This window comes from Delphinus delphis, chromosome 13 (genome assembly GCF_949987515.2).
Source record: "Delphinus delphis chromosome 13, mDelDel1.2, whole genome shotgun sequence".
Taxonomy (NCBI): domain Eukaryota; kingdom Metazoa; phylum Chordata; class Mammalia; order Artiodactyla; family Delphinidae; genus Delphinus; species Delphinus delphis.
The window spans coordinates 64,496,139-64,517,157 of NC_082695.1; the positions used below are offsets into that span (position 1 = coordinate 64,496,139).

General features: G+C 50.3%; 1 protein-coding gene across 3 annotated transcripts in view; it reads left to right on the forward strand.

Annotated features, from left to right (window-relative positions):
* The window catches only part of CTIF (cap binding complex dependent translation initiation factor), a 310,526-nt gene that overhangs the window by 121,718 nt on the left and 167,789 nt on the right, over nt 1-21,019 (forward strand). For all 3 annotated transcript variants that reach the window (XM_060029013.1, XM_060029015.1, XM_060029014.1), the window contains exon 6: nt 1,667-1,742. In XM_060029013.1, coding sequence (XP_059884996.1) covers nt 1,667-1,742 — 76 coding nt within the window. The remainder of the gene's footprint in view (nt 1-1,666; nt 1,743-21,019) is intronic.

Genomic DNA, 21,019 nt, shown 5'->3' on the forward strand with positions numbered 1-21,019 from the left:
GGCCCAGACCAAGCCGGAGCCCCCAGGGACACAAGCGTGTGTTGAACGGGGCATAGATCCTATCCCCCACCCCTTTCCCCAAGCTGTGCTGGGTTTTGTAGCCACCCCGTTTCTCTTCCTTGGAGTTTCAGGGTGCCTTCTGTGCACGGGACTTTCGTAGCACTTATCTCATGCTGCCCCCTACTGGTGCTCAGGTTCACTGCCCCGTAGATGGGCATAGGCTCCTCGGCTAAGAGCTGTGAGCTGTCTGAGGGCGGGGACCACGTGGGATTTATTTCCCACGACTCCAGGAAGACTTGACAGGTCCAAAAACACGAGAGAGGCTTGGCGGATATTTGATCAAATGAACTAATTACTCTGAAATTTGAGAGTTGCATTAACTCTGGAACTGGAACATGCTGCCACCAACCCATCAGGTAGCCCTCACCATACCTGATAATAGTAATAACAATAATAATAACAATACATAATAGTAATAGTAACTGATACTTACCGTGCACTGTGCATACACCAATCCAGGTTCTAACCGCTTGCCTGTATTATCTAAAACTCACCACAGCTTAGGGAGGTGGGAGCTGTTATTCCTTCAACAGATGAGGAATCTAGAGGCCCAGAAAAACTGAGGCTGTGTTGGCTCTAGAATCTATGCTATTAATCAGTCACTGCACTGCTGCTCTGCCCCAATAACAATAACAACAATGACAGTAAATATAACAGTCCTAGTAGCACGAATATATTTACCTTATTATTTGTTTTGTTATAATTTTACTGAATTATTGCCTGTATTTACCATGATAATCTATTTTCTACATATACTTTTATTATAGCGTTTACTGTATGCTGGGCACAGGTCTAAGCACTTCAATACATTAACTAATTTAATCCTCCAACCACCTCGTGATGTTAGGCGCTAGTAATTATCCCCATTTTACAAATGAGGAAACTGAGTTACAGAGAGGGAAAGTGACTTGAGCAGGGTCACCCAGTTAGTAAGTGATGCCACTGGGGTTCCAAGCCCTGCAGTTCCAGAGTCTGCACCCTCAAATATGTGGAAGATATGGGCCTTTGCCAGTGAATTGGGGTCAGCACCTGTGGTCTGAAGGTGTGCCCGCCCACAGAGGACATGAAGACAAAGCATTGGCATCTGAGTGGGCTTGCTGGACTGGCAAAGTCAGGCCCGGGAGGGAGGAATCCCTGTTGGGGGCCTGCGTGCCCTTGAGAAAGTTGCTCGATCTCTCTGTTCATTTGCTTTCCCCTTGGTGTAACCGGGCAAAATGATGGGTTTTTGCAGGATCTGTGATATGCTTTGGGGCGTTCATTGGCAAGGAGCTTAACTTCTTTGCCTGGAAAGGTCAAGGGGAACTCTGGTATCCTTCACCTCCCTAGGGGATGGATGCCTTGTTAGTGCCTCTGCCCCACCCCAGGTCCCACATTCCTGCCTGCACAGAGTCCTTTGTCCTCAAGGAAGGGCCTGTGTTGCAGGCCTGAGGGAGGAGAGCACTTCTCCAGGGCCATTTCCCCCAGGTGGGACAGGCTGATTCTTCGGCCTTGAGGGAGAGTAGGACCTGGTGTCTCCTGACCACCCCTGCTCTTCCTGCTTGCTGGGCCTGGACAGGATGCATGAATGAGCTGTCCTTTCAGTGTTGTTATGTTTTTTCTGGTCCAGGTGTGGAAAAGGGAAGCTGGAAGATGGGGATGGAATCAACCTGAATGACATCGAGAAGGTCCTCCCGGCCTGGCAGGTAGGTATAGGGGCAGAGTCTCCGACAGCACCCCTCCCCCTGCCCTCGGCCTGGTCAGGGCCTAAACTCTCCCACTGGCCCCTTGTTCCTGCAGGGTATAGCTGGATGTACTGCAGTGGTAGGTGGGCCGGGGTGGATACCTGCCTTGGTGCAAAGTGTCCCACTGTGATGTGTGTGTGGCAGCCTGTGCTCAGCTGTGCCACAGGTGCTGGTGGCAGACCTGACGTGGATGAAATGGCCCATGCACTGGCAACTCAGCAAACTGGGAAGCTTTTGTCCCTTGACCTGAAACGTCTGAGGTGAGGCAACCTGCAGCGTGTTCCGGTGGGACTGGCAGGGCTGTCATGGTTTCAAATGTGGTCAGGGCTATTTTTAGGCCTTTGAAATGTGGAGTTGTCCTGCCAGCCTCCAGGTGTCTGCCGTGCTTGCTGGTTTTGTCATTGATTGGACTCCTTTCCCTGAATCGGGCCGGGCTCCAGGACAAGAGGATTACTCAGCAAAGAGACAGCAAATCTAGGTCCCTAGATGCTTCTGGTGCTGGACTTTGGGCAGAAGCCGTAGGAGTGTAGCTGCTTCCGGGAATGAGGCTAGGCCTCCTGCAGAGGAGGGGAGCAGCAAACCCTCCTCCATGACCGATCCTGCCCCGCGTGACCTGCCACGCACTGCACTCACCACATCACGCGCTCCTCTCTCTTCCCGGTCTGTCTGGCTATGTCAGCTGCATCCATTCTTCTCTTCCAGCTCCCTGCAGGACTTACCCACTTTTTGGCTGAGTGTTTATGCCTTGGGCCTATTCATGGGAGGCAATAGAATGAACAGTCAAGGCCTCAGCAATCTGATTGGGATGTGACTTGGGCTGGGTTTTCCTTGTGTTTCTTCCACTTGGAGTTTATTGAGCTTCTTGCATCTGTAGGTTTACAGTGTAGGTTTATATCAAATTTGGAAAAATTTCAGCCATTATCTTCCTCACCTCCCCCAGAACCCACACTCTGCAATTCCAATTATATGCACGCTGTGCTTCTTCATGTTTTCCCATGGTTCACCAAAGCTCTGCTTTTTTTTTAGTCTTTTTTTCTGTGTTTCATTTTGGATAGTTTCTATTGCTGTGTCTTCAAGTTCACTCATCTTTTCTTGCAGTGTCTAATCTACTGTTAATCCTGTCCTGTATATTTTTCATTTCAGATATTATATTGTTCATCTCTAGAAGTTCAGTTATGGATTTTTTTTTTTTTTTTGGTTATCTTCCATTTCTCTCCTCTTTATGCTCATGCTTTCTCCTACCTTCCTGAGCATATGGAATATTTTATAGTAGCTGTTGTAATGTCCTTCTCTACCAATTCTGTCATCCATGTCGTTTCACAGTCTGTTTCTGTTAACTGATTTTTCTCTTGGGTATGGGTTGTGTTTTTCCTTGCATGCTTGGTAATTTTATATTAGATGCAAGATATTAGGAATTTTAGGGTGTTGGATATTATTATTATTAATTAAAATATTTGGAACTTTATTCCAGGACACAGTTAAGGTACTTCAAGAGTTTGATCCTTTCAAGGCTTGCTTTTTAAGCTTTGTTAGGTGGGAAGCCTTTAGAGCAAAGTTTGCTCTGCTACTGGGTCAATAGCCTTCTGAAGTTGCCACTCAGTGCTTTATGTCCTAGGAGGTATTTCCACCACGTCAGCTGGGAATACAAACTATTTCCAGCCGTGTGTGCTCTTAGGGGATTACTCCATCAGTTTGTTGCAGGTAGCTTTTCACCAGCCCTGGAAGTTTCCTCACATACATGCACAAATTGGCCAAAGACTCAAGGGGCTGCCATTTCTGGATTTCTCTCTGTGTGCAGCTCTCTCCTCTCTGCTACTCTGCCTTCCAAATTCTAGTGGCCTTGGACTCCCTGAATTTTGAACTCTGTCCCCTTAACTCATTGAGACCACCTGGCTCTCTTTGGACTCCTCCCTGCCTTGCAGACTGGAAACTCACCAGGCACCAGGCTGGGGCACATGTAGAGCTCACCTCATTATAAGGGAAAGTGTGATGACTGGATGGTGGAGAAACCTGTCAGGCTCCAACCTGACCAGGTGATCAGGGTTAACATCATTAGTGTGGGGTGAGTGGACACCTGATGTGCTGCACGGAGAAAGCCCAGCATCATTTCTGGGGTTTTCCTGCCAAGAAAGCACAGCCTGCCTCTGGTCCTGAGGAACCAAATGGAAAGGCCATCTTCTAAAACTGCTTGGACGTGAAAGACTGAGGAATCTCCCAGATTGAAGGGGATTGAAGACGCAGACAACTAAATGCAATATGTATTCCTTTTTGAGATCCTGGACCATAAAGAAATAGAGACCTTGTTGGACAGTGGGAGAATGTGAATTGGGGTCTGTGGCAGTAGTGTTTCTTGGCTAGAAGTGTCCTGATTTAGGGGGCTATATGATGGTTAGCTAGGTGAGTGTCCTTGTTGTTGAGAAACACACACTGGAATATTTGCGGGATATGTGGGCTCATGTCTGCAGCGTGTCCTCAGATGGTTTAGAAAAAGATGAATGATAATGAGTGTGTAGGTCCACAGAGGGAGAGAGAAACCTGAGTGAGGGGGATGGGGGGTGGGGGGAGGGGCTCTTTGCACTGTTCTTGCAACTTTCCTATGCTTGAGAGAAAAATAATCAATAAGGTCTAGGCCGTGATGTGTAGGTCAAAGGCACAGAGTGTCGGCTAATGAAATACCCTCTGGCCTGGATCTGTACTAAGTTCTCACAGCTAATATAAAGGTAAAGTACTCAGCAATCGCTACTCTATCGCTCCATCCCTAAATGCCTACAGCATTCGCGATTGATAGAAAAAGTACATTTGAGAGACACTGACCTAGGTGAGGAGCCCCCTGCCCTAGGAGAGGTGTTGACCCCTCCATGGCCTTTGAGCCAGAAGCCTGGGGCATCCTGGCCGGAAAAGTTACAGGTGTGACCACATCTCCTGTTGGGTGACTGCCTCCCAGCTCCTTGGGGAGCACAACAGAGGCCCTTTCACTCCCGCTGGAAGGGAGAGGGAGCCAGGCCCTTACCTGGGGGAGGCAGCGGAGTGCAGGGGTTAAGGGCTTGGTGTCTGGACACCATGGCATCCTGGCCGTGCCACTGAGTAGCCAAGGGGTCGGGCGAGTTCCTTACCTTGCTCTGCCTCCTTCCTCCTGTGTGAAATAGGATAATAACGGTATCTGCGTCCTAGGATTGTCTGGAAGATTGAGCACATGCGTTCACGTGAAGCGCTGAAAACACTGCCTGGCACGTAGGAGGAGCTCCCTCTGCTGGTGGACGGGCTCTGGGGCTCCCCACTTTCTTAGGAGGTGGGGGAGGGAGCTATTTCCTATACCTCATCTCCACCTTGTGCATTTGTCCTGAGCAGCAACCCAAGGAGTGCAGAAAGATTGCATCAGAGGTCACGAGAGTCAAAGGATAGGCGTCTGCCACAGACGTGCCAGTGACCTCCCTTCTGTGGGCCTTGGTTTACTCATCAGTAAAATGGCACAGTTGAACTAGATTAGAGGTTTGCAACCTGTAAAGCTCTGGGATTTTCCAGAGGCATCTCAGGGGTGCTCCTGGAGTGGGGAGTGGGGTGGCTGAAGAAGCAGGCTCGAGGGGACCCCCACGCAGGCTCGCCCAGAACAGCTCAGCCCGTGTCTCTAAACCAGTCTTCTACAAATGGTTTCATTTGAAGATATGGTTCCACTACTGAACAGATTTTGAAAATCATCTGACCAAGGTCCCGCTCAGGTTGCATATTCTAGGGTTTTCTCTCTCTCAGAAACGATCCATCAGCAAACATTCTTGGTCTCTAGGGACTGCGTGAGACATCAGCTCTTAGAGGTGCCGGGAGTGGAAACCTACACCTCTGGTCTCCATGCCCAGTCAGGATCCACACAGGGGACGGGCTTTGATACTCACACACACCAACACTTTGAACCAGCTTTGCCCTCAGAAAACTACCAACAGACAAGTCCCTGAGCAGATCTACAGCTTTCTGGGTCCTACCCTAGATCCACTGTATTAGTTATCTATTGCTGTGTAATAAGTTGCTCAAAATTTAGCAGCCTAAAACAATAAACATTTGTTATCACACACCGTTTTTGAGGGTCAGGAATCTGGGAGCATCTTAGCCAGGTGGTTCTGGCTCAGGGTTTCTCACAAAGCTGTGATCAAGGTGTCATCTGGGGCTGCAGTCATCTGAAGGCTGGACCGGGGCTGGAGGACTCACTACCATGGTGGCTCCCTGCCATGGCAGAGGGCAGGGGACTCGATTCTGCCCTGGCTGCTGGCAGAAGTCTTCATTCACATGAGCCTCTCCATAAGCTGCTTGAGTGTCACATCATGGCAGCTGGCTTCCGCCAAAAGGAGGGAGGAAGGAAGAGAGACAGATAGACAGACATAGACATATCATGGGTGAGAGAGTGGAGAGCTTCCAACACAGAAGTCCCAATCTTTTTTAACCTCATCTGGGAAGTGACATCCTCTCACCGTGCCACAAGCTATATACGTTGATTGCACAGACCAACCCTGGTACAATGTAGAAGGAACTATACAAAGGTGTGACTATCAGGGGGCAAGGTCATTGGGGGCCATCCTGGAGGCGGGTGACCACGCCCACCGATTGTACCCAGGAATCTGTATTCGTTAAAGCACCACAGAATATCTGCAGTTTTATCAAAATTATCCACAAGAGTCGAAAAGTTGTAGTTGATTGTGCTCAGGGCTTGACGTCTCTTTGGGGTGTTTGTATTTCATGTGGTACCATTAGGACAAGGCCAACAGGCCTCCTGGTCCCAAAACATATATCTCTGGTGGTAGAGTTTGAGGTCAGGTGAGAGAGCACGTCAGGGTGTTTGTTTTCTGAATTTTCCTAGTGTTCTAGACAGGGCTGGCTGGTTCCGTTGTTTGGCCTTGGGGCCTCAGGGTCAGCTAGCCTAGCTATTGGCATTTGGGGCGGGACAGATCTTAATTGTGTGGACCTGTCCAATACGTACAGGTATTTAATGTTCCCAGTTTCAACCACTGAGGAGAGTGGGGAGAGGACAGTCACGGTGACCACCAAAAACACCTCCCATTTCCAAATACATCTGGGAGACAGCATGCTCCCAGCTGAAGACTGCTGAATGGGAGGGAAGCCCTACCCATAGCGTGGGGACCCCAGCCCATCCACAGCCGTCAAGGGCCTGAGCGGAGATGAGTGGGCTTCCTAGAGACTGTCTTAGACAGAAGTCAGGCTTTGAGGAGAAGAAAGAAACCTAGAGCCTCCCCTCCCCTCCTGGAGGCAGGAAGGAACAAAAATAGGAGGACACAGGGAGAAGGTTGGCCTGAAGCTCGTTGCCCACCTGCTCTCCAGTTCTTTCACCCAGAAGAAGAGAGGCGGATATTTGTCTTAACGTTCAGTCCATCCTTCTGCCTATGAGTTTCTACCATCATTTCCCAGCAGAACTTTGACATGAACCTGATTATGCTCTTGTTGGTGTGATAACTGGGGCGTATATCTTTTTTTTTTTTTTTTAAACAAGACAGAATTTTCCAATCATCTGCTGTGTTCAGATACTATAGGCCATGGCGTGATATTAAACAAACCCCCAAATCTCAGAGGCCTCACACGCAGGATATTATTTGTCACTTCCTGAGATTTCTGCGGAGGGTCCAGCTACCCTCCAGGGCAGCTCCTTTCCAAAGCAGGGGCTCAAAGGTCCAGTTGGATTCCATTCTGTGGCCCTACCGTCTCAACCCACAGTACCCAGGTGGCCCTGGCAGGGACAAAGAGAGAGCTGGAGGGTCATGATCTGGGTCTCAAATGCTTTGACCCAGAAGTATCATTTGTACTTAGCCCATTGGACAGAACTAGTCCCATGACCCCATCCAAGGGCAAAGGGACTGGCGGAGAAAGAGGCAGTCGGGCCAGCAAGGGTGCTTCTGCCCCGATTTCCTCTTTCCTTCACTTGTCCGCCTAACTCTTCTTCATGGACAGGGGCTTTGCACCAGCCTTTTAGAGAGAGAGAGAACTGCATGAGGTACAGTTGCCAGGAGGGGCACAGTCTCGAAGAGAAATGAGACATGTGCTCTGATGACAGTAGAGCAGAGTTGCAGCTAAACGCCTGCGCGAACGCTGGTGCCTTGCCCAGGTCAGCGTCCCTGTAGAGGGAAGTCTGGTCCCCTCCCTGAATGCTCCATCTGCCTCTCCAGTGCCATGCAGTATCTGCAGCCTGGGGCCTGAAAGAATGTCTGCGTCAGGAGCCGAGGGCCCCTGGGGGCCTCCAACTTAATGCCTGTTGTAGATCTCTGGGAGCGCTAGCGTGTCTCTCACTGGCAGCCACACATGGGGCACATGTCACAGTGAGTGGTCCTCGGTGGGAGTGCCTCAGTCAGAGGTCAGCTGCTGATACCTGGGTGCCTGTCCACGGCCCCCTCCAGCCAAAGCCAAGGACTCGATCCCTGGTGGTCCCACCTGGTTGTATTTGCACAGTGGGCAATAAATCCAGGAGCCCCACTGCTGGGACTCAGGTCCCTGGAGCCACCCAAGAACCTGAGGCAGCAGGGCAGACAGTAGGTACCCACATCCGCCAGGCACAGTTCTCCACCCATAAGAGGCGTTTAGTTGGTCAGTAAAGGCTGATGCTGGTGACTGTCCCCAAGGTCTGCCTCCCTGTAGTGATAGTTGAGAGGGAAGAGCGAGTGAGCTGGGCTGGGTGACAGCCAGAAGCCAGATTTCAGCATCCCCAAACGCAGCAGCCTCAGGTGAGCTGAAGCTAGCTTTGCTCCCCAAGAGCTCTGATTGGGAAGGGCAGCTGGAGTCCCTGAACGTGGTAACATGGATTCAGGAGGACATCCATCATGGTTTCAGGCGGTGAAGCCACAGGGCAGGGCAGAAGCTGACACCTATACAACTGGGCTTAGAATGGAATCCTGGGGGTGCCGCCTGCATTTTTGGCACCTCTGTTGTGAACCGTGGAAGGCCGTTGGCCAGCCTGCCGTATTGGCAGTGATGTGGACATTCCAGCCCCCATCATTTGTAATCCCGCTCCCAGGGTGGCCCCAGGGTCAGGTATGGCAGGTGCAGAGGGACGGATGGCTGCGCCGTGATCTGCTCCCACTAGAGGGCACCAGCGCGCCGCTCTGGAGACTCCGCAGTCACATTTGCAACGGGAGGTCCCTTGTCCCTAGCAGCCAAAGGTGTCCTTGCCTTGCTGGTGCTCAGCATGCAGATACGGTGCTTAACATTATCCCCAAAATGACGCAGGACCTCCAGGCTCAGGCCTTCTCCCCAGAACAAGGGAGAAGATGAGGCAGTGAAGGAGGCAACCGCACAAGTGAAGGAAGTACCTGTTTGGTCCAGGTGTCCCCTGCCATGCACAGGCCTGACATTCCTCCAGGGACCGCCCCCCCCTCCAATCCTCACACCCCTGGGAACACATGGCAGCTCCCAGGTGGGCACACCCATTAAGCCTCTATCAGCTGCACAGACAAGGAGGGTGCTCACCCCACGGAGTGAGGCGTGCTGGTGGCCTTCCCCGCACCAGACGGTTTCACCTGGGCCTGCAGGGGAGAGACCCGCCGGCGTGGGGCTTAGAGAATTACAGAGTGCTGGCTTCTGCCGTTGGCAGGACAGGGGCTGGCAGGCGGTGCTGAGGGGATTGATGGAGCCCCATAAACTTGACTGAGTTCAGTGCAAGACAAGGGAACCGAATCTGAACGGGTTCTGCTCTCCCCTTGCGCTCCCCTCTCCTCCCCTCTGGCCCAAGACCTCCAGCCTAGACACCACCCTGGGCTCCTTCCCCCTGAGGTGTGGTGACTTGAACAGTTTCTCCTCAGCGTCTCCTCAGGCCCCTGCAGAAATACTGCCTCTTTATTCCACACACGGCCCTGGATGCTTCTGCCTTTTAAACAAAAGGCCAGTTGAAAGACATTGTTGTTGAGTTATCTCATGTCTTGCCTAAGGCTTTCTGAAAGGACACATTTTGATCGTTTTTCTTTGAATTCTCTGTCAGAGACGTTTCGCCTGCCGTCTTTTGTCTGACAGTGGGAACTGCATAACCCAACTTATTTTGTTTTCCTGTTAGGAAATTTTGAAACTAAATTCTGTGTCTGTCTGCAGTAGTTAATTATGAGCTCCCCCTGACCTGGTCAGGTCCGTTGCTCTGATCCGCTGGTGACTGACCTAGTTTAGTGCAGTACATGATGTGTAGGCCCACCGATGGGAGGTCGGCATGGCGCGCACACGGAACAAAGAACATGGCTAAGTCGAGTGGGATTTCTGGCCTCCTGGATGTGCCCATGTACTCTCTTCACATGGGACCCAGAGTGAGGACAGGAGACCAGCTAAAGGAGGGGGACAGTGAGGCCTGGGGTTAAGCACCCCATTTACCCGCTTGGCCCCGAATAAAGACAGGGTGAGAAACACCCCACCCCACCCGCCAGGAATCTGAGGGACATGTGAGCTTTCAGAATGAAAATCACTGAGTGCTCGTAGGAATAAAAACGGTGGCAGATGCGGGAGCAGCCTTGTTCCTCCAGCAGGTGGCGCTGTTGCAGTGTGGACTCAGGGTTGGTGGGAAGGGGCTGCCCCACACTGGATGGAAGCGGCTGGAAGCCCAATTCCCAGCCCTCCAGATGGGAAGGAGTGACTTTATCATTCCCTAGAGCTATACCAGCCCTGTGGCCAAGTCGTCTGGAACTTCCAGGATATGCTAACTCACAGGCATGAGGATTATTAAAATCATGTAAAAACTAAGTCCCCCTCACAACCCCAGGCCTGCCCCCTTCCACAAATCCTGCTTCATGTCCCGTCTTGGTCCCATGGGGGGTCCAGTCTGACTTCATTGACTGAGCCCACCAGGATTGACTGGGCATCTTTCTGTGGGCCAGGCATTGTCTTAGTCATGATGGACTGAGTTTAAACGCAGGGGCCGCTGCCTTTTCAGTGAACCAGGACATGCAATTCTCCTAATGTCCCTATAATGAGCATCTAGCAATGAATGAGTGCAACACAGTGCAAACACTGGCTAAGTGCCTTCCAGGCTACAGGAACTGTGACGGTGCTTTCTTTTTCTTATCTTACTTATCCTCACATCGTCCCTGTGGAGGGTGTGCTGTTACTGATCTCCTTTTACAGACGATGCTGTCTCTGGTCAGATGTCACCCCCATTCCGTATTCTCCATTCCCAGCCCACCCCCACTTAATTTTTCTCCATAGTGATCATCGCACGCATGCTTTATTTTTGTGGTCTGCCTCCTCCACTGGAATGTTACGTTCCATGCGGGCTCATATAGGTGCTCATTAAATATTAGGTGAGTGACTAAATGAGCCCTGACTTGCTCCTATCCCAGAGGGACTCACCCCCAGCACCCCACAGTCCTTCGCAGGGGCTCACGTAAATCGCGTACCATCTGAGCTACGTGTCCGCACGTATCATCTCTGAATTCTCGTAACTGCCCTGTGGAGTATAGGTACTACTATTATCGTCATCTTGCAGACAAAAAAACCGAGATCAAATACCTGCCCCAAATCACATGGCTTACAAATGGGGGAGTGGGATTGGAATTCAGGCATCCTGGCGCTCCTTTGTAAGGAGTGACGGAGGAGGAAGAGGTGATGGAAAACGATTTTCTAATTCTAGGTGACTGTAGTCACGTACAGCAAGTTAGGGGTGAATGTCATTTCCTTAATAAGCAAGAACAAGAAAATGGACATCTTTCTTTTTTTTTTTTTTCTCTACTGCTGTAGGCACTAAAAATGGAAAGAGAGGAGGAGGGGGTGGGGTGAGGGAGAGAGGAGCCCCTACTGACACCTTTGACAGAGGAAGAGATGTTTTTCCTTTTTTTTAATCGGAAAGGTTTCCAGGGGCCTCTCCCCAACCCCTGCCGACTCCAGATCCTGCCCTGGCTCTGAGCAGGGGTGCTCACCTAGGAGAGCCCCTCTGCTCTCTGGCCACCCTCCCACCCACCCGGTGCTTCCTCCCTCAGGATAAAAATAGGTGCCCATACAATAAAGGAGGAGACCAGGACTTCTTCGATCCATGGTTTCCTGTCTGAGACCACCAGGTAGCAAGGCATAGGCAGTGTGTGCTGTGAGGCCAGCCTATTTTTACTTTTGTTGTTTGGGAGTATTTTTACAAGAAATTATTGTTTGGGGCATGAAGAGTTTTGTTGGGGACAGCTAGGAAAGTTCCTGGGAAGCGGGCGACTGGCTGAGTCTGGACCAGGTTCTCACAGTCTCGGGGTGCGGGCAGAATGCAGGGAGGGGGGACTGGAGGTGGCAAGTGCTTTCTGGCTCTAGGGCGTCCCGGAAACATCTGCCTCCCTTATAGGACAGCCTCAATTATCCGTAGCACAGTTAGGGTCTTAGACAGGGGTGGGCAAACTGTGGTCTGCAGACCAAGTCCAGCCCTCCAGCCTGTTTCTGCAAATAAAGTTTTATTGGCACATGGCCACGCCCATTCATTTGTTCACTGGCCGTGATTGTGTTTGTGTTACGAAGCAGAGTCGAGTAGCTGCAATGTGGACCCTACCACCGTCGAAGCCTAAATATATCCGATCTGGCCCTTTACAGGAAAAGATTGATAAACACTGATAAACAGAAAAAAAGCCCTGAGAGTTAAAACAGGTGACAAACAAGTTCATTCACTTGTCATCCGAGAGGCCTTCGGTTCTACACGCAGAACATCTTGGAGTTCATCCAAAATGATTCTCTTCCAGCTCCCATTTCTTCAGCTGTAACATGGGATCATATACGGGTTTGACTTTCATTGCAAGGCTTTGCTGAGGGTCACAATATAAACCAGGTTGTATAATGACCAAAAAACACTCTACAGGTGTGAAGTGGCCTTACTAAGTAGCTCAGTTACACCTGGAAGCAAGCACAGAACTGGGGAGCTTGACAGACAAGACGGGAACCATCCACACGTCCCTCCTGTGATTTGGGGGCGGCAGTTGCAGGTGGAGGGATAGAGATTAGGTTGTGTTTCCCCAGCTCCCACGAAGACAGAGATCTCGAAGACTGTGTGCCCCGTAGACCTCGTGCGTCCTTACCTCTCCCTTGTCCAATCTCCCTGCTCTTTCACGGCCCTGTCAAGTTTCACCTGCTTGGTGAAATTGTCCTAGATGAATAGACCACCATCCCACCATCCCAGTCCTGAGGGCTTTCGTGGGCATTTGGAGGACTTCATTGTAGGCCAGTTTTGAGGTTCTCCTGCTGTTTCACAGAGAGAAAAGCAAAGGTATGGCATTAGGGCTGCAGAACTAAGCAAGCAGTGGTTCAGAAGAAATGGAGGCCACAGAGAACGGGGGAGTCCCGGAGTCCTGAAGGGACGTGTCCAACAGCAGAGAGAGCAGTCGGTGCGGGTGCTCGAGGCCTTGGAACCTGACCAAACAGGGACTCAACTGAACGTTCTTGAGCAGAGACATGTATGATGGAAGGAGGATTTAGGAAGCCAAGGGCCAAATCCTAAGGCCTGACCAATCCTTGCGCTGTCTTCCTGGGACCTCTAAGGAATTCCTAAGATTGTACACATCTTCCCACAGTAGCCGAGGAAGGACGTTTCGTTGCTTCATTAGGGACAGGCCAGGGTCCCTTAAAAAGAGGACCTTCCCCCAGTAGAGACGTCATCTGGTCCATGCCCTGCTTTGGGCCAGACCGTACCCAGAATCCTTTGCTGAGGGACAGAGGGCTTGATCAGTTGGATGGGGGAGGGTGGGGGAGTAGCAGGCCCAAGCAAGGCCAGACTGAAGATGGCCTCCCTCATGACCTCTGCTGGGCCCAGGACATCTCACAGACAGCAAGAGCTGCTCTACCCACCCACCCCCAACCCCGGAATGACTTGGGCTTGGGAGGGGGAGGCCAGCAGAGGTACCAGGAGCCCAGGCTGAGAAAAGGCCCTAAGCTGGCCTGCGGGGTGGCCCTGGCTACCATTGCTCAGAGGCAGGGCCACCCTCATGCACACACCCACCCCAGTGACCCAGTGGTCCTTCCAGGAGGGGCCCCAAAGCCCAGGGTGAGCGGGGTTACCCCACGTGCAGCCCCACCATCTGTTCCTAGAGCAGTTTCCAGGGCTGGTGTAACACCCCAGCCGTCTCGGGAAGGTCCTGGTGACTTGGACCAGTCCCGGTTCAACAAGGTTGCACCCTGGTCCAGCACCTTCCTGCTCTGTCCTTGGGCGGTGGAAGGAGCAGCTGAGGCGGGGGAGGAGGAAGGTGTCGCTGAGGGTGTGAAGCATCCATTATTCCTTTATTAGCCAGGGTGCCATTTCTGGTCTCGTTCTCCTTCCTGGCGGAGAAGCCCGGTTATTTTCGTTAACCCCAGCTCCTCTCGCTGGGAGCAGCCGCCGGCAGGGCAGAGGGGGCGGGGCGGACAGGGCTACGTGCTCTCCTGCAGGCGTTTGTGAATGGGCCCCGGCTCCCAGGCTGCCCCGACGGCAGGCGCCCCCCCCCAGGACGCGCTGACTCTTGCTGGCCGGCCGGCGTCTTTTCTAGCACTGCAGTGGCCAGGCAGGAGGAAGCTTTCTTCTGGCCCAAGAACAATACCAGGGTCAGCCCGGGGACCTCCCTCCTACACCCTCTTCCTTCCATTGTGAGCCGCTGCACAGTCCCAGGCCGCTTGGCTCTGCAAGCCAGGGGGGAGGGGGAATGGGCCCAGGAGAGATTAGCAATGTGTGTGACGCCTCCAGCTGTCTGTCTCCTTCCCAGGCTGGCCAGGATTCTGGAGGCGGCAGATGGACAGATAGACCAAGCAAGTGTGAGTGACCATTGGGCCCCTGAGCTTGCAAGGGGCTGCCGACAGGGTGAGGCCACTGACTGGATGGTACCATGCCCTGTCCCCTGCCCCCATGGAATCACTGCATGTCAGGGCTGGAAAAGGCCTGCCCAGACCTTCTGCCCATCACCACACTACACAGACAAATAGACCCAGAAAGGTAAAGGTTTTACCAGACTTCCTATTGCCCTGCTTAAAACTCCTTCGATGATTCCCCAGGCCTATGGGGAAAAATCACAGCCTTTCCCTTAACCCCAGTGCCTGCCGGCCTCTCAGGCTTCTCTCCTGTGACGTCCCACCTTGTGCTCTAGCCTTATGGCTAGTTAGCGGGTCCTGATCCAGCAGCACCAGTCCCCTGCCTTAAATGGCCTTCCAGCTACATTCGCCTACCTGCCATTTACCTGTTCTTCAAAGACTCCTTGAAGGTCACCTTCTCTATGCAGCCCTCTCTAACAACCCACTTCCTTTTTTGCTTTTTCTGGGCTCCTCGAGCACTTAATATATCCCTAGAGAAGGGCTGCCCTCCACATCACTGGGATGCCCATGTGTCTCTCCCACACTTACATGCCTCTCCCCGCACAACACACTCCAAATCCTGGGGGCTGAAAACGCTTGGGTTCTCAAAGTGTGTTCCTCAGACCAGCAGCCTCAGTATCACCCAGAAACTTGATAGAAATGCAGATTCTTAGACTCCCCTTCACTCCTGTTGAACCAGCAACTCTGGGGTTAGGGCCCAGCGATCTGCGTTTGAAGAAGTCCTCCAGGTGATTCTGATGCCTGCTCAAGTTTGAGAGCCGGGCCTGAGGACCTACTTGCAGGCAGTTGGCTCTTAATAAATTTGTTTTTTTTCTTTTTTTCTAAAATTGAGATATATTTGACCTGTAGCATTGTGTAAGTTTAAGGTGTATAACATATTGACTTGATCCATTTGTATTGCAGTGTGCTGGCCATTGTAGTGTCAGCTAACACCTCTGCTGTGTCACAGAATTGGCATTTCTTTAGTGTTGGGAACAAGTAAGATATAGCCTCTTAGCAATTTTCATGTTTATACCAGTTGTGTTGTCTATCTTAATAGTTTCTTGATAATTTCTCTGGTAATTGACATCACCTATCCCCTTCTATTTGCTGACAAAATTTTGGTTGTTTATTTGTTCTTTACCATTATTTTGCTCAAATGGTGGACAAAGAATCTTGCCCTCTTTGACAACCAAGGATGGGGATTTGCAGAGGGTTGAATGATTTAGGAACGACCCAGTCCCCCAGACTCTGGCACCTGATCCTGGCACTAGCCGTGCCAACAGCTCTGGGTGAGCCCCTGGGGATTAGAGTTCCTGGTTTTGGGGGGGTGGTGTCATTACCTCACCGTCAAAGGTAGAAACCTCAGCAGAGCCCCCAGTGATGCTGTGCCTTTGCAGGTGATCAGAGCCACTGGACGCGCAGGCTCAGCGACCATGACTCACGGGCCCAGCCTCTCCACGGCATGTGGGATCTTCCCAGACCAGGGCACGAACCCGCGTCCCCTGCATCGGCAGGCGGCCTCCCAACCACTGCGCCACCAGGGAAGCCCCTTTGGTTTTTTTTGTGTGTGTGTGGAGGCAGCCTTTATTTAGAGATGGGGGGAAGCTCTGGGCTAGTTACACCTGTTCCTTCTCTTTGGATGACATTGCTGTGTGTGTAGCGGATTTGTCACCCACTGTGTGTTGGGCAGTAGCTGATGGTGAAGGGAGTTTGTCCCTGGGCTCAGAGCCTGTAGGCAGCCGGCAATGACCCTGAGGCATAGTTAGTGGCGAGAGGAAGCTGACCTGGGGATAAAACAACAAACGCTAACTTCTGTCTACAAAGGGAATAATTAAAAGTTGATGTTAAATAGACTATAAATAATAACAGCAACGTAGTTGCAGGCTCAGCACAGACTGTGGAAAAGCTAAACATTGAGATCTGTCCAGAAAACAATTCTGGCCTTTCCCTCTGAGCTGCGGTGTTCTGACTTTGGGAGCAGAGGGCTGATGAGGACAGAGCCCTGGCCCAGGGACAGGCGATCATGTCCTACCTCTGAGCCTCGCGGTCCCACTTCCTGTGAAACAGGAGAGGAGGCTCTGCCATCCTTCTGGACCCAACCCTGTAACCCCCTGACCCACTCTTGGGGTGCCTCTAGAGGAAAGACCTTGTCTGATGATTAAAGCATTACATATGTTCTTGTGTTCCCAAAAGACCCTCACTTTTCCTCTTGGCCTGCACCCTACCCCCTGGAGGGTTCAGGGAGAAGTTCCACTTCCCCCGTCCCGTGGCGGGGCCATATATAGTTTCCTCTACATCCCCAGGCTCCTCTCCCTCCCGGAGTTTATAAACCTTGAGTTTTTTCATTACTGATGGAGAATTTAATTTAGCATTTTGCTTCTTATGGCTTGGAGTGTGTTTGGGTCCCAGACGACCGTCAGCCTGGTGGGGGTCCAGGGGGAGGTAAGTGGAGCCCCATGCTCCTCTAGGACAGGTACAGGAGGCTGAGGGTTCTGGGCCCCAGTTGTCCCTCGAGGCCCAGGGCTGTCAGCCCACGTGTTGTATGCTGAGTGGCTTCTTTGGCATGGACATAGCCTCCATCCAGCGTGAGGTGCTACAGTGTCAGGCGGGGTGTAAGCCAGAGCCTCCAAGGGCCTCAGCGGGCTCACCCTCTGCCTCCGGGGCTCAGCATTTCATCTCCAGAGTGAGTGTGTCAGAGCCAGAGGTCTCGATAGCCGTTCCCACCTCGTACATCCTGTAGCTTGGATGTAACAGCTCACTTAAACCTGTTGGTATAATGTGATGCCATTGCTGCAGGTGGGATTCATAAAAGGTAGGCTGGGGCTTCCCTGGTGGCGCAGTGGTTGAGAGTCCGCCTGCCGATGCAGGGGCCGTGGGTTTGTGACCCGGTCTGGGAAGATCCCACATGCCGCGGAGCGGCTGGGCCCGTGAGCCATGGCCGCTGAGCCTGCGCATCCGGAGCCTGCGCTCCGCAGCGGGAGAGGCCACAACAGTGAGAGGCCCGCGTACCGCAAAAAAAAAAAAAAAAAAAAAAAGGTAGGCTGAAGAGACTTCATGCCTTCCTGGGGAGTTGGGCCCCCAAGAATTAGATTCATCTACCCAGTGGTTCCAAAAGTAGCATATGTCTGTAGTTCACACAAAGTAAATAATTAAATAACGCTTTTTTAAAAAATACTGAAAATTAAATAATAGTAAATAATAGTTTAAAAATACTAAGTACTAAAAACTAAATAATTCTAAAAGACCTATGGTAGCAGAAAATAGCCAGGTCCGTGCCTCATTCTTCTGTAATTACCAGTTCCATTTCTCAAAGCAACTACTTTTCTTTTTTTTTTCCACTGTTCTTCTGGTGTGCTACCATATTTCTAATTATATATAAAATATCTAATATTTCTATTGTCTGGTGTACTATTCTTATACTGCTCTTCTTAACTATATCGAATTTAGACATCATCTGCTGACTTCCTATTATGGTAGATGTGAGTTTTGCTCTCTTATACCCCTATCTTCTCAGTCTAGTTATGTCAAATTTTACTTACATTTTTAGTCAGATTATTACTTCATTATTGAATCTTATTTCACTTTTCTTTTTATTTTGAAAAACACTCAGAATAACAGAAAAGTTGCAAAAATAAAATACAAAGATTTCTGTATACCCTTCACCGGATTCCCCAAATGTTAACATTTTTCCATGCTTGCTTTCTCAGTCTCTGCATAATTTTCTTTCTTTCTTTCTTTTTTTTTTTTGGTGGTTTGAAGAATAAATTGTGGACATGTGCCACTTTATTCCTAAAAATACCTCAGTGTGTTTTCCTAAAAACAGGGTCGTTCTCTTATATAACTACAATTTCATGATCAAAACCAGGAAATTAATATTGATGGAATACTATTATATAATCTTCAGACCTTATTTTGCCAGTTGTCCCACTAATATTCTTTATAGCTAAAGCAATTGTTTTGGGTATTTATTTTTCTGGTTTAGAACTCAATACAAGATCACGGTTCGCTTTTAATTGTAATGTCTCCTTAGCCTCCTTGATTTTCCTTTGTGTTTTATGACCTTGACATTTTTTGAAGAGTACAGGCCAATTAATTTGTAGAATGTCCATCAGTTTGTGTTTGTCTGATGTTTGCTCATGATTCAGTCATGCACTGTGTCCTCAGTGCCTCATACCAGGAGGCATAAGATGTTGCCTTGGTGATGCAACACTGAGCACCTGTTCACGTGGTAGTTTCTAGGCCTCACCACCACAAAGTTACTATGTTGCCCTTTGCAGTTAATAAGTATCTTGCAGAGAGATATTTGAGACCATGCGATTGTACTGTTTCTGATAATATTTTGACCCACCGGTTTTAGCATTTATTGATGATCCTTGCCGGAAATATCATCAGGATGGTTGGCAAATGGTAACTTTTCTAATGTCATCTGCATATTTTAGTGGACTTTCTACTGTAAGGAAGATCTTTCCTTTCTCCTCTATTTATTTATATGTCTTGTCTTATAGATTTTTATGTTACTCTTGGGATTATAATCCGCTACTATTATTACTTATTTTGATGCTCTAATTGTCTCAGATTTGGCAAGTGGGTGCCCCTTCAGAATCACGCCTGGGTATTTCTGAAATGTCCTGATTATTCTTTGAGTACTTCCTTACTTGTGGGCACAAGAAGTTGCTCCAGGCTCATTATGGACTTTCTCTGCCCAACTCTGGAATCCGTCATTATCCTTGGAGCCTGGTACGTTTTAGTGGACGTTTTTTTAGAAACCCAGATCCAGGTGTTAGGTATGCTCATTGCTACTGAATCCCCTTGTCTTTTCTTTTTTTTTTAATTTTTTAAAATAATTAATTTATTTTTATTATTTATTTTTGGCTGCGTTGGGTCTTCATTGCTGCGTGTGGGCTTTCTCTAGTTGCGGCGAGCGGGGGCTACTCTTCATTGCAGTGTGCGGGCTTCTCATTGCGGTGGCTTCTCTTGTTGCGGAGCACAGGCTCTAGGTACGCGGGCTTCAGTAGTTGTGGCGTTTGGGCTCAGTAGTTGTGGCTCATGGGCTGTAGAACACAGGCTCAGTAGTTGTGGCACATGGGCTTAGTTGCTCTGCAGCATGTGGGATCTTCCTGGACCAGGGCTCAAACCCATGTCCCCTGCACTGGCAGGCGGATTCTTAACCACTAGACCACCAGAGAAGTCCCTGAATCCCCTTGTCTTCTGACCCATTTCTCTCTCATTTCCTGAGTGCCTGTGCCCCCAGGTCAGAGTTTCTCTTATTCAGCTTCTCCAGAAAATAAGATCTTTTGCCTGCAGGCAGGGATTGATAGATAGTTGCATGGCTGTGTGGGGTACAGAAGGAGACTTGTGGGGGTCCTATATGCAGACTTTCATGCAGTTCTGCTGTTTCCTCCCAGCACCTGAACCCTGCCCTTTGTGATCCCTGATACCTCCAAGCCTTGAGCTCCCTGGAGGTCTGTAGGCTCCATCAGTGCATTTCTTATCAATATCCCTCTCTGCTGGGTTGTCTGCTACTCCATTTGATTTCTGTCCTCCCAAAGTGTGTTGAAATCTCTTTGGTTCTCTGTGCTTTTGTAGGCTTATAACTTTTTTTATTGAGAGAGGAGGAGTGCATGTGTCAATCTACCCTGTCGAGTCAGAAGTCTAATATGGTTAGATTTAAATCATCAGGGAAAGAGGGAGAGCACTGTAGGAGACACTGAGCTTAACGTGCTTGTCAGGAGCAGAAGTGAGAGCAGATGTGGGAGCAGACATTTGTATCTGGGAGCAGAGGGATGAAGTGGTCTGTCCTCTGAGTCCAGGCCCTGGACATGTTGTTACTGGGGTTAGAATATAAAGGGGGCAGCAGGATGTTCCTGAATGCCAATAAATAGGTTCTTTTCTTTCCTATTGTTCAAAGAACTCCAGGAGGGGACACACACACACACACACACACACACACACACACACACACACTAGCTGTCTGAGGGGCCTGGGAAAATCTGCTTAGATTCAGACCTTATAGAGACGCTCACTCCCACACAAAAGCCAAGAGCCACCAGGGCAAATGCAGTCCAGGACCCAAAGATAAGCTCTATTGCCCAGCTCGTTAGGATCCCAGCCTCACCCTGCCTAGCTTTGCCGTTGACCCCTTCTGGTGGGAAAGACTTTTTCCCAGCAAGCATCCAGGGTCCTGGGAGCAGGGTTCTTGCCCAGTGCCACACCTGGGACAGGGCTGGGCACACGGTTGGAGCTCAGTAAGTCACAAAACCATAGAATGGTTGCTAAGATGCCAGAGCAGATGTGGGAGCCAGCTGTGTGCAAAGGACAGGGCAGTGCGGCCTCTCACAGTCACCCTGAAAGCCTACTGGTCATTGCTGGCCTCTCTCCTGTGGAGCTGCCTGGGCCTCTCCTCTTTGGCTAAGAAACGGGACCCCACCCACCCCTAATGGTACACTGGCTCTAGAAGGCCTCACATAAAGTACACGCTGTCCCTGCCTTTTGCCAAT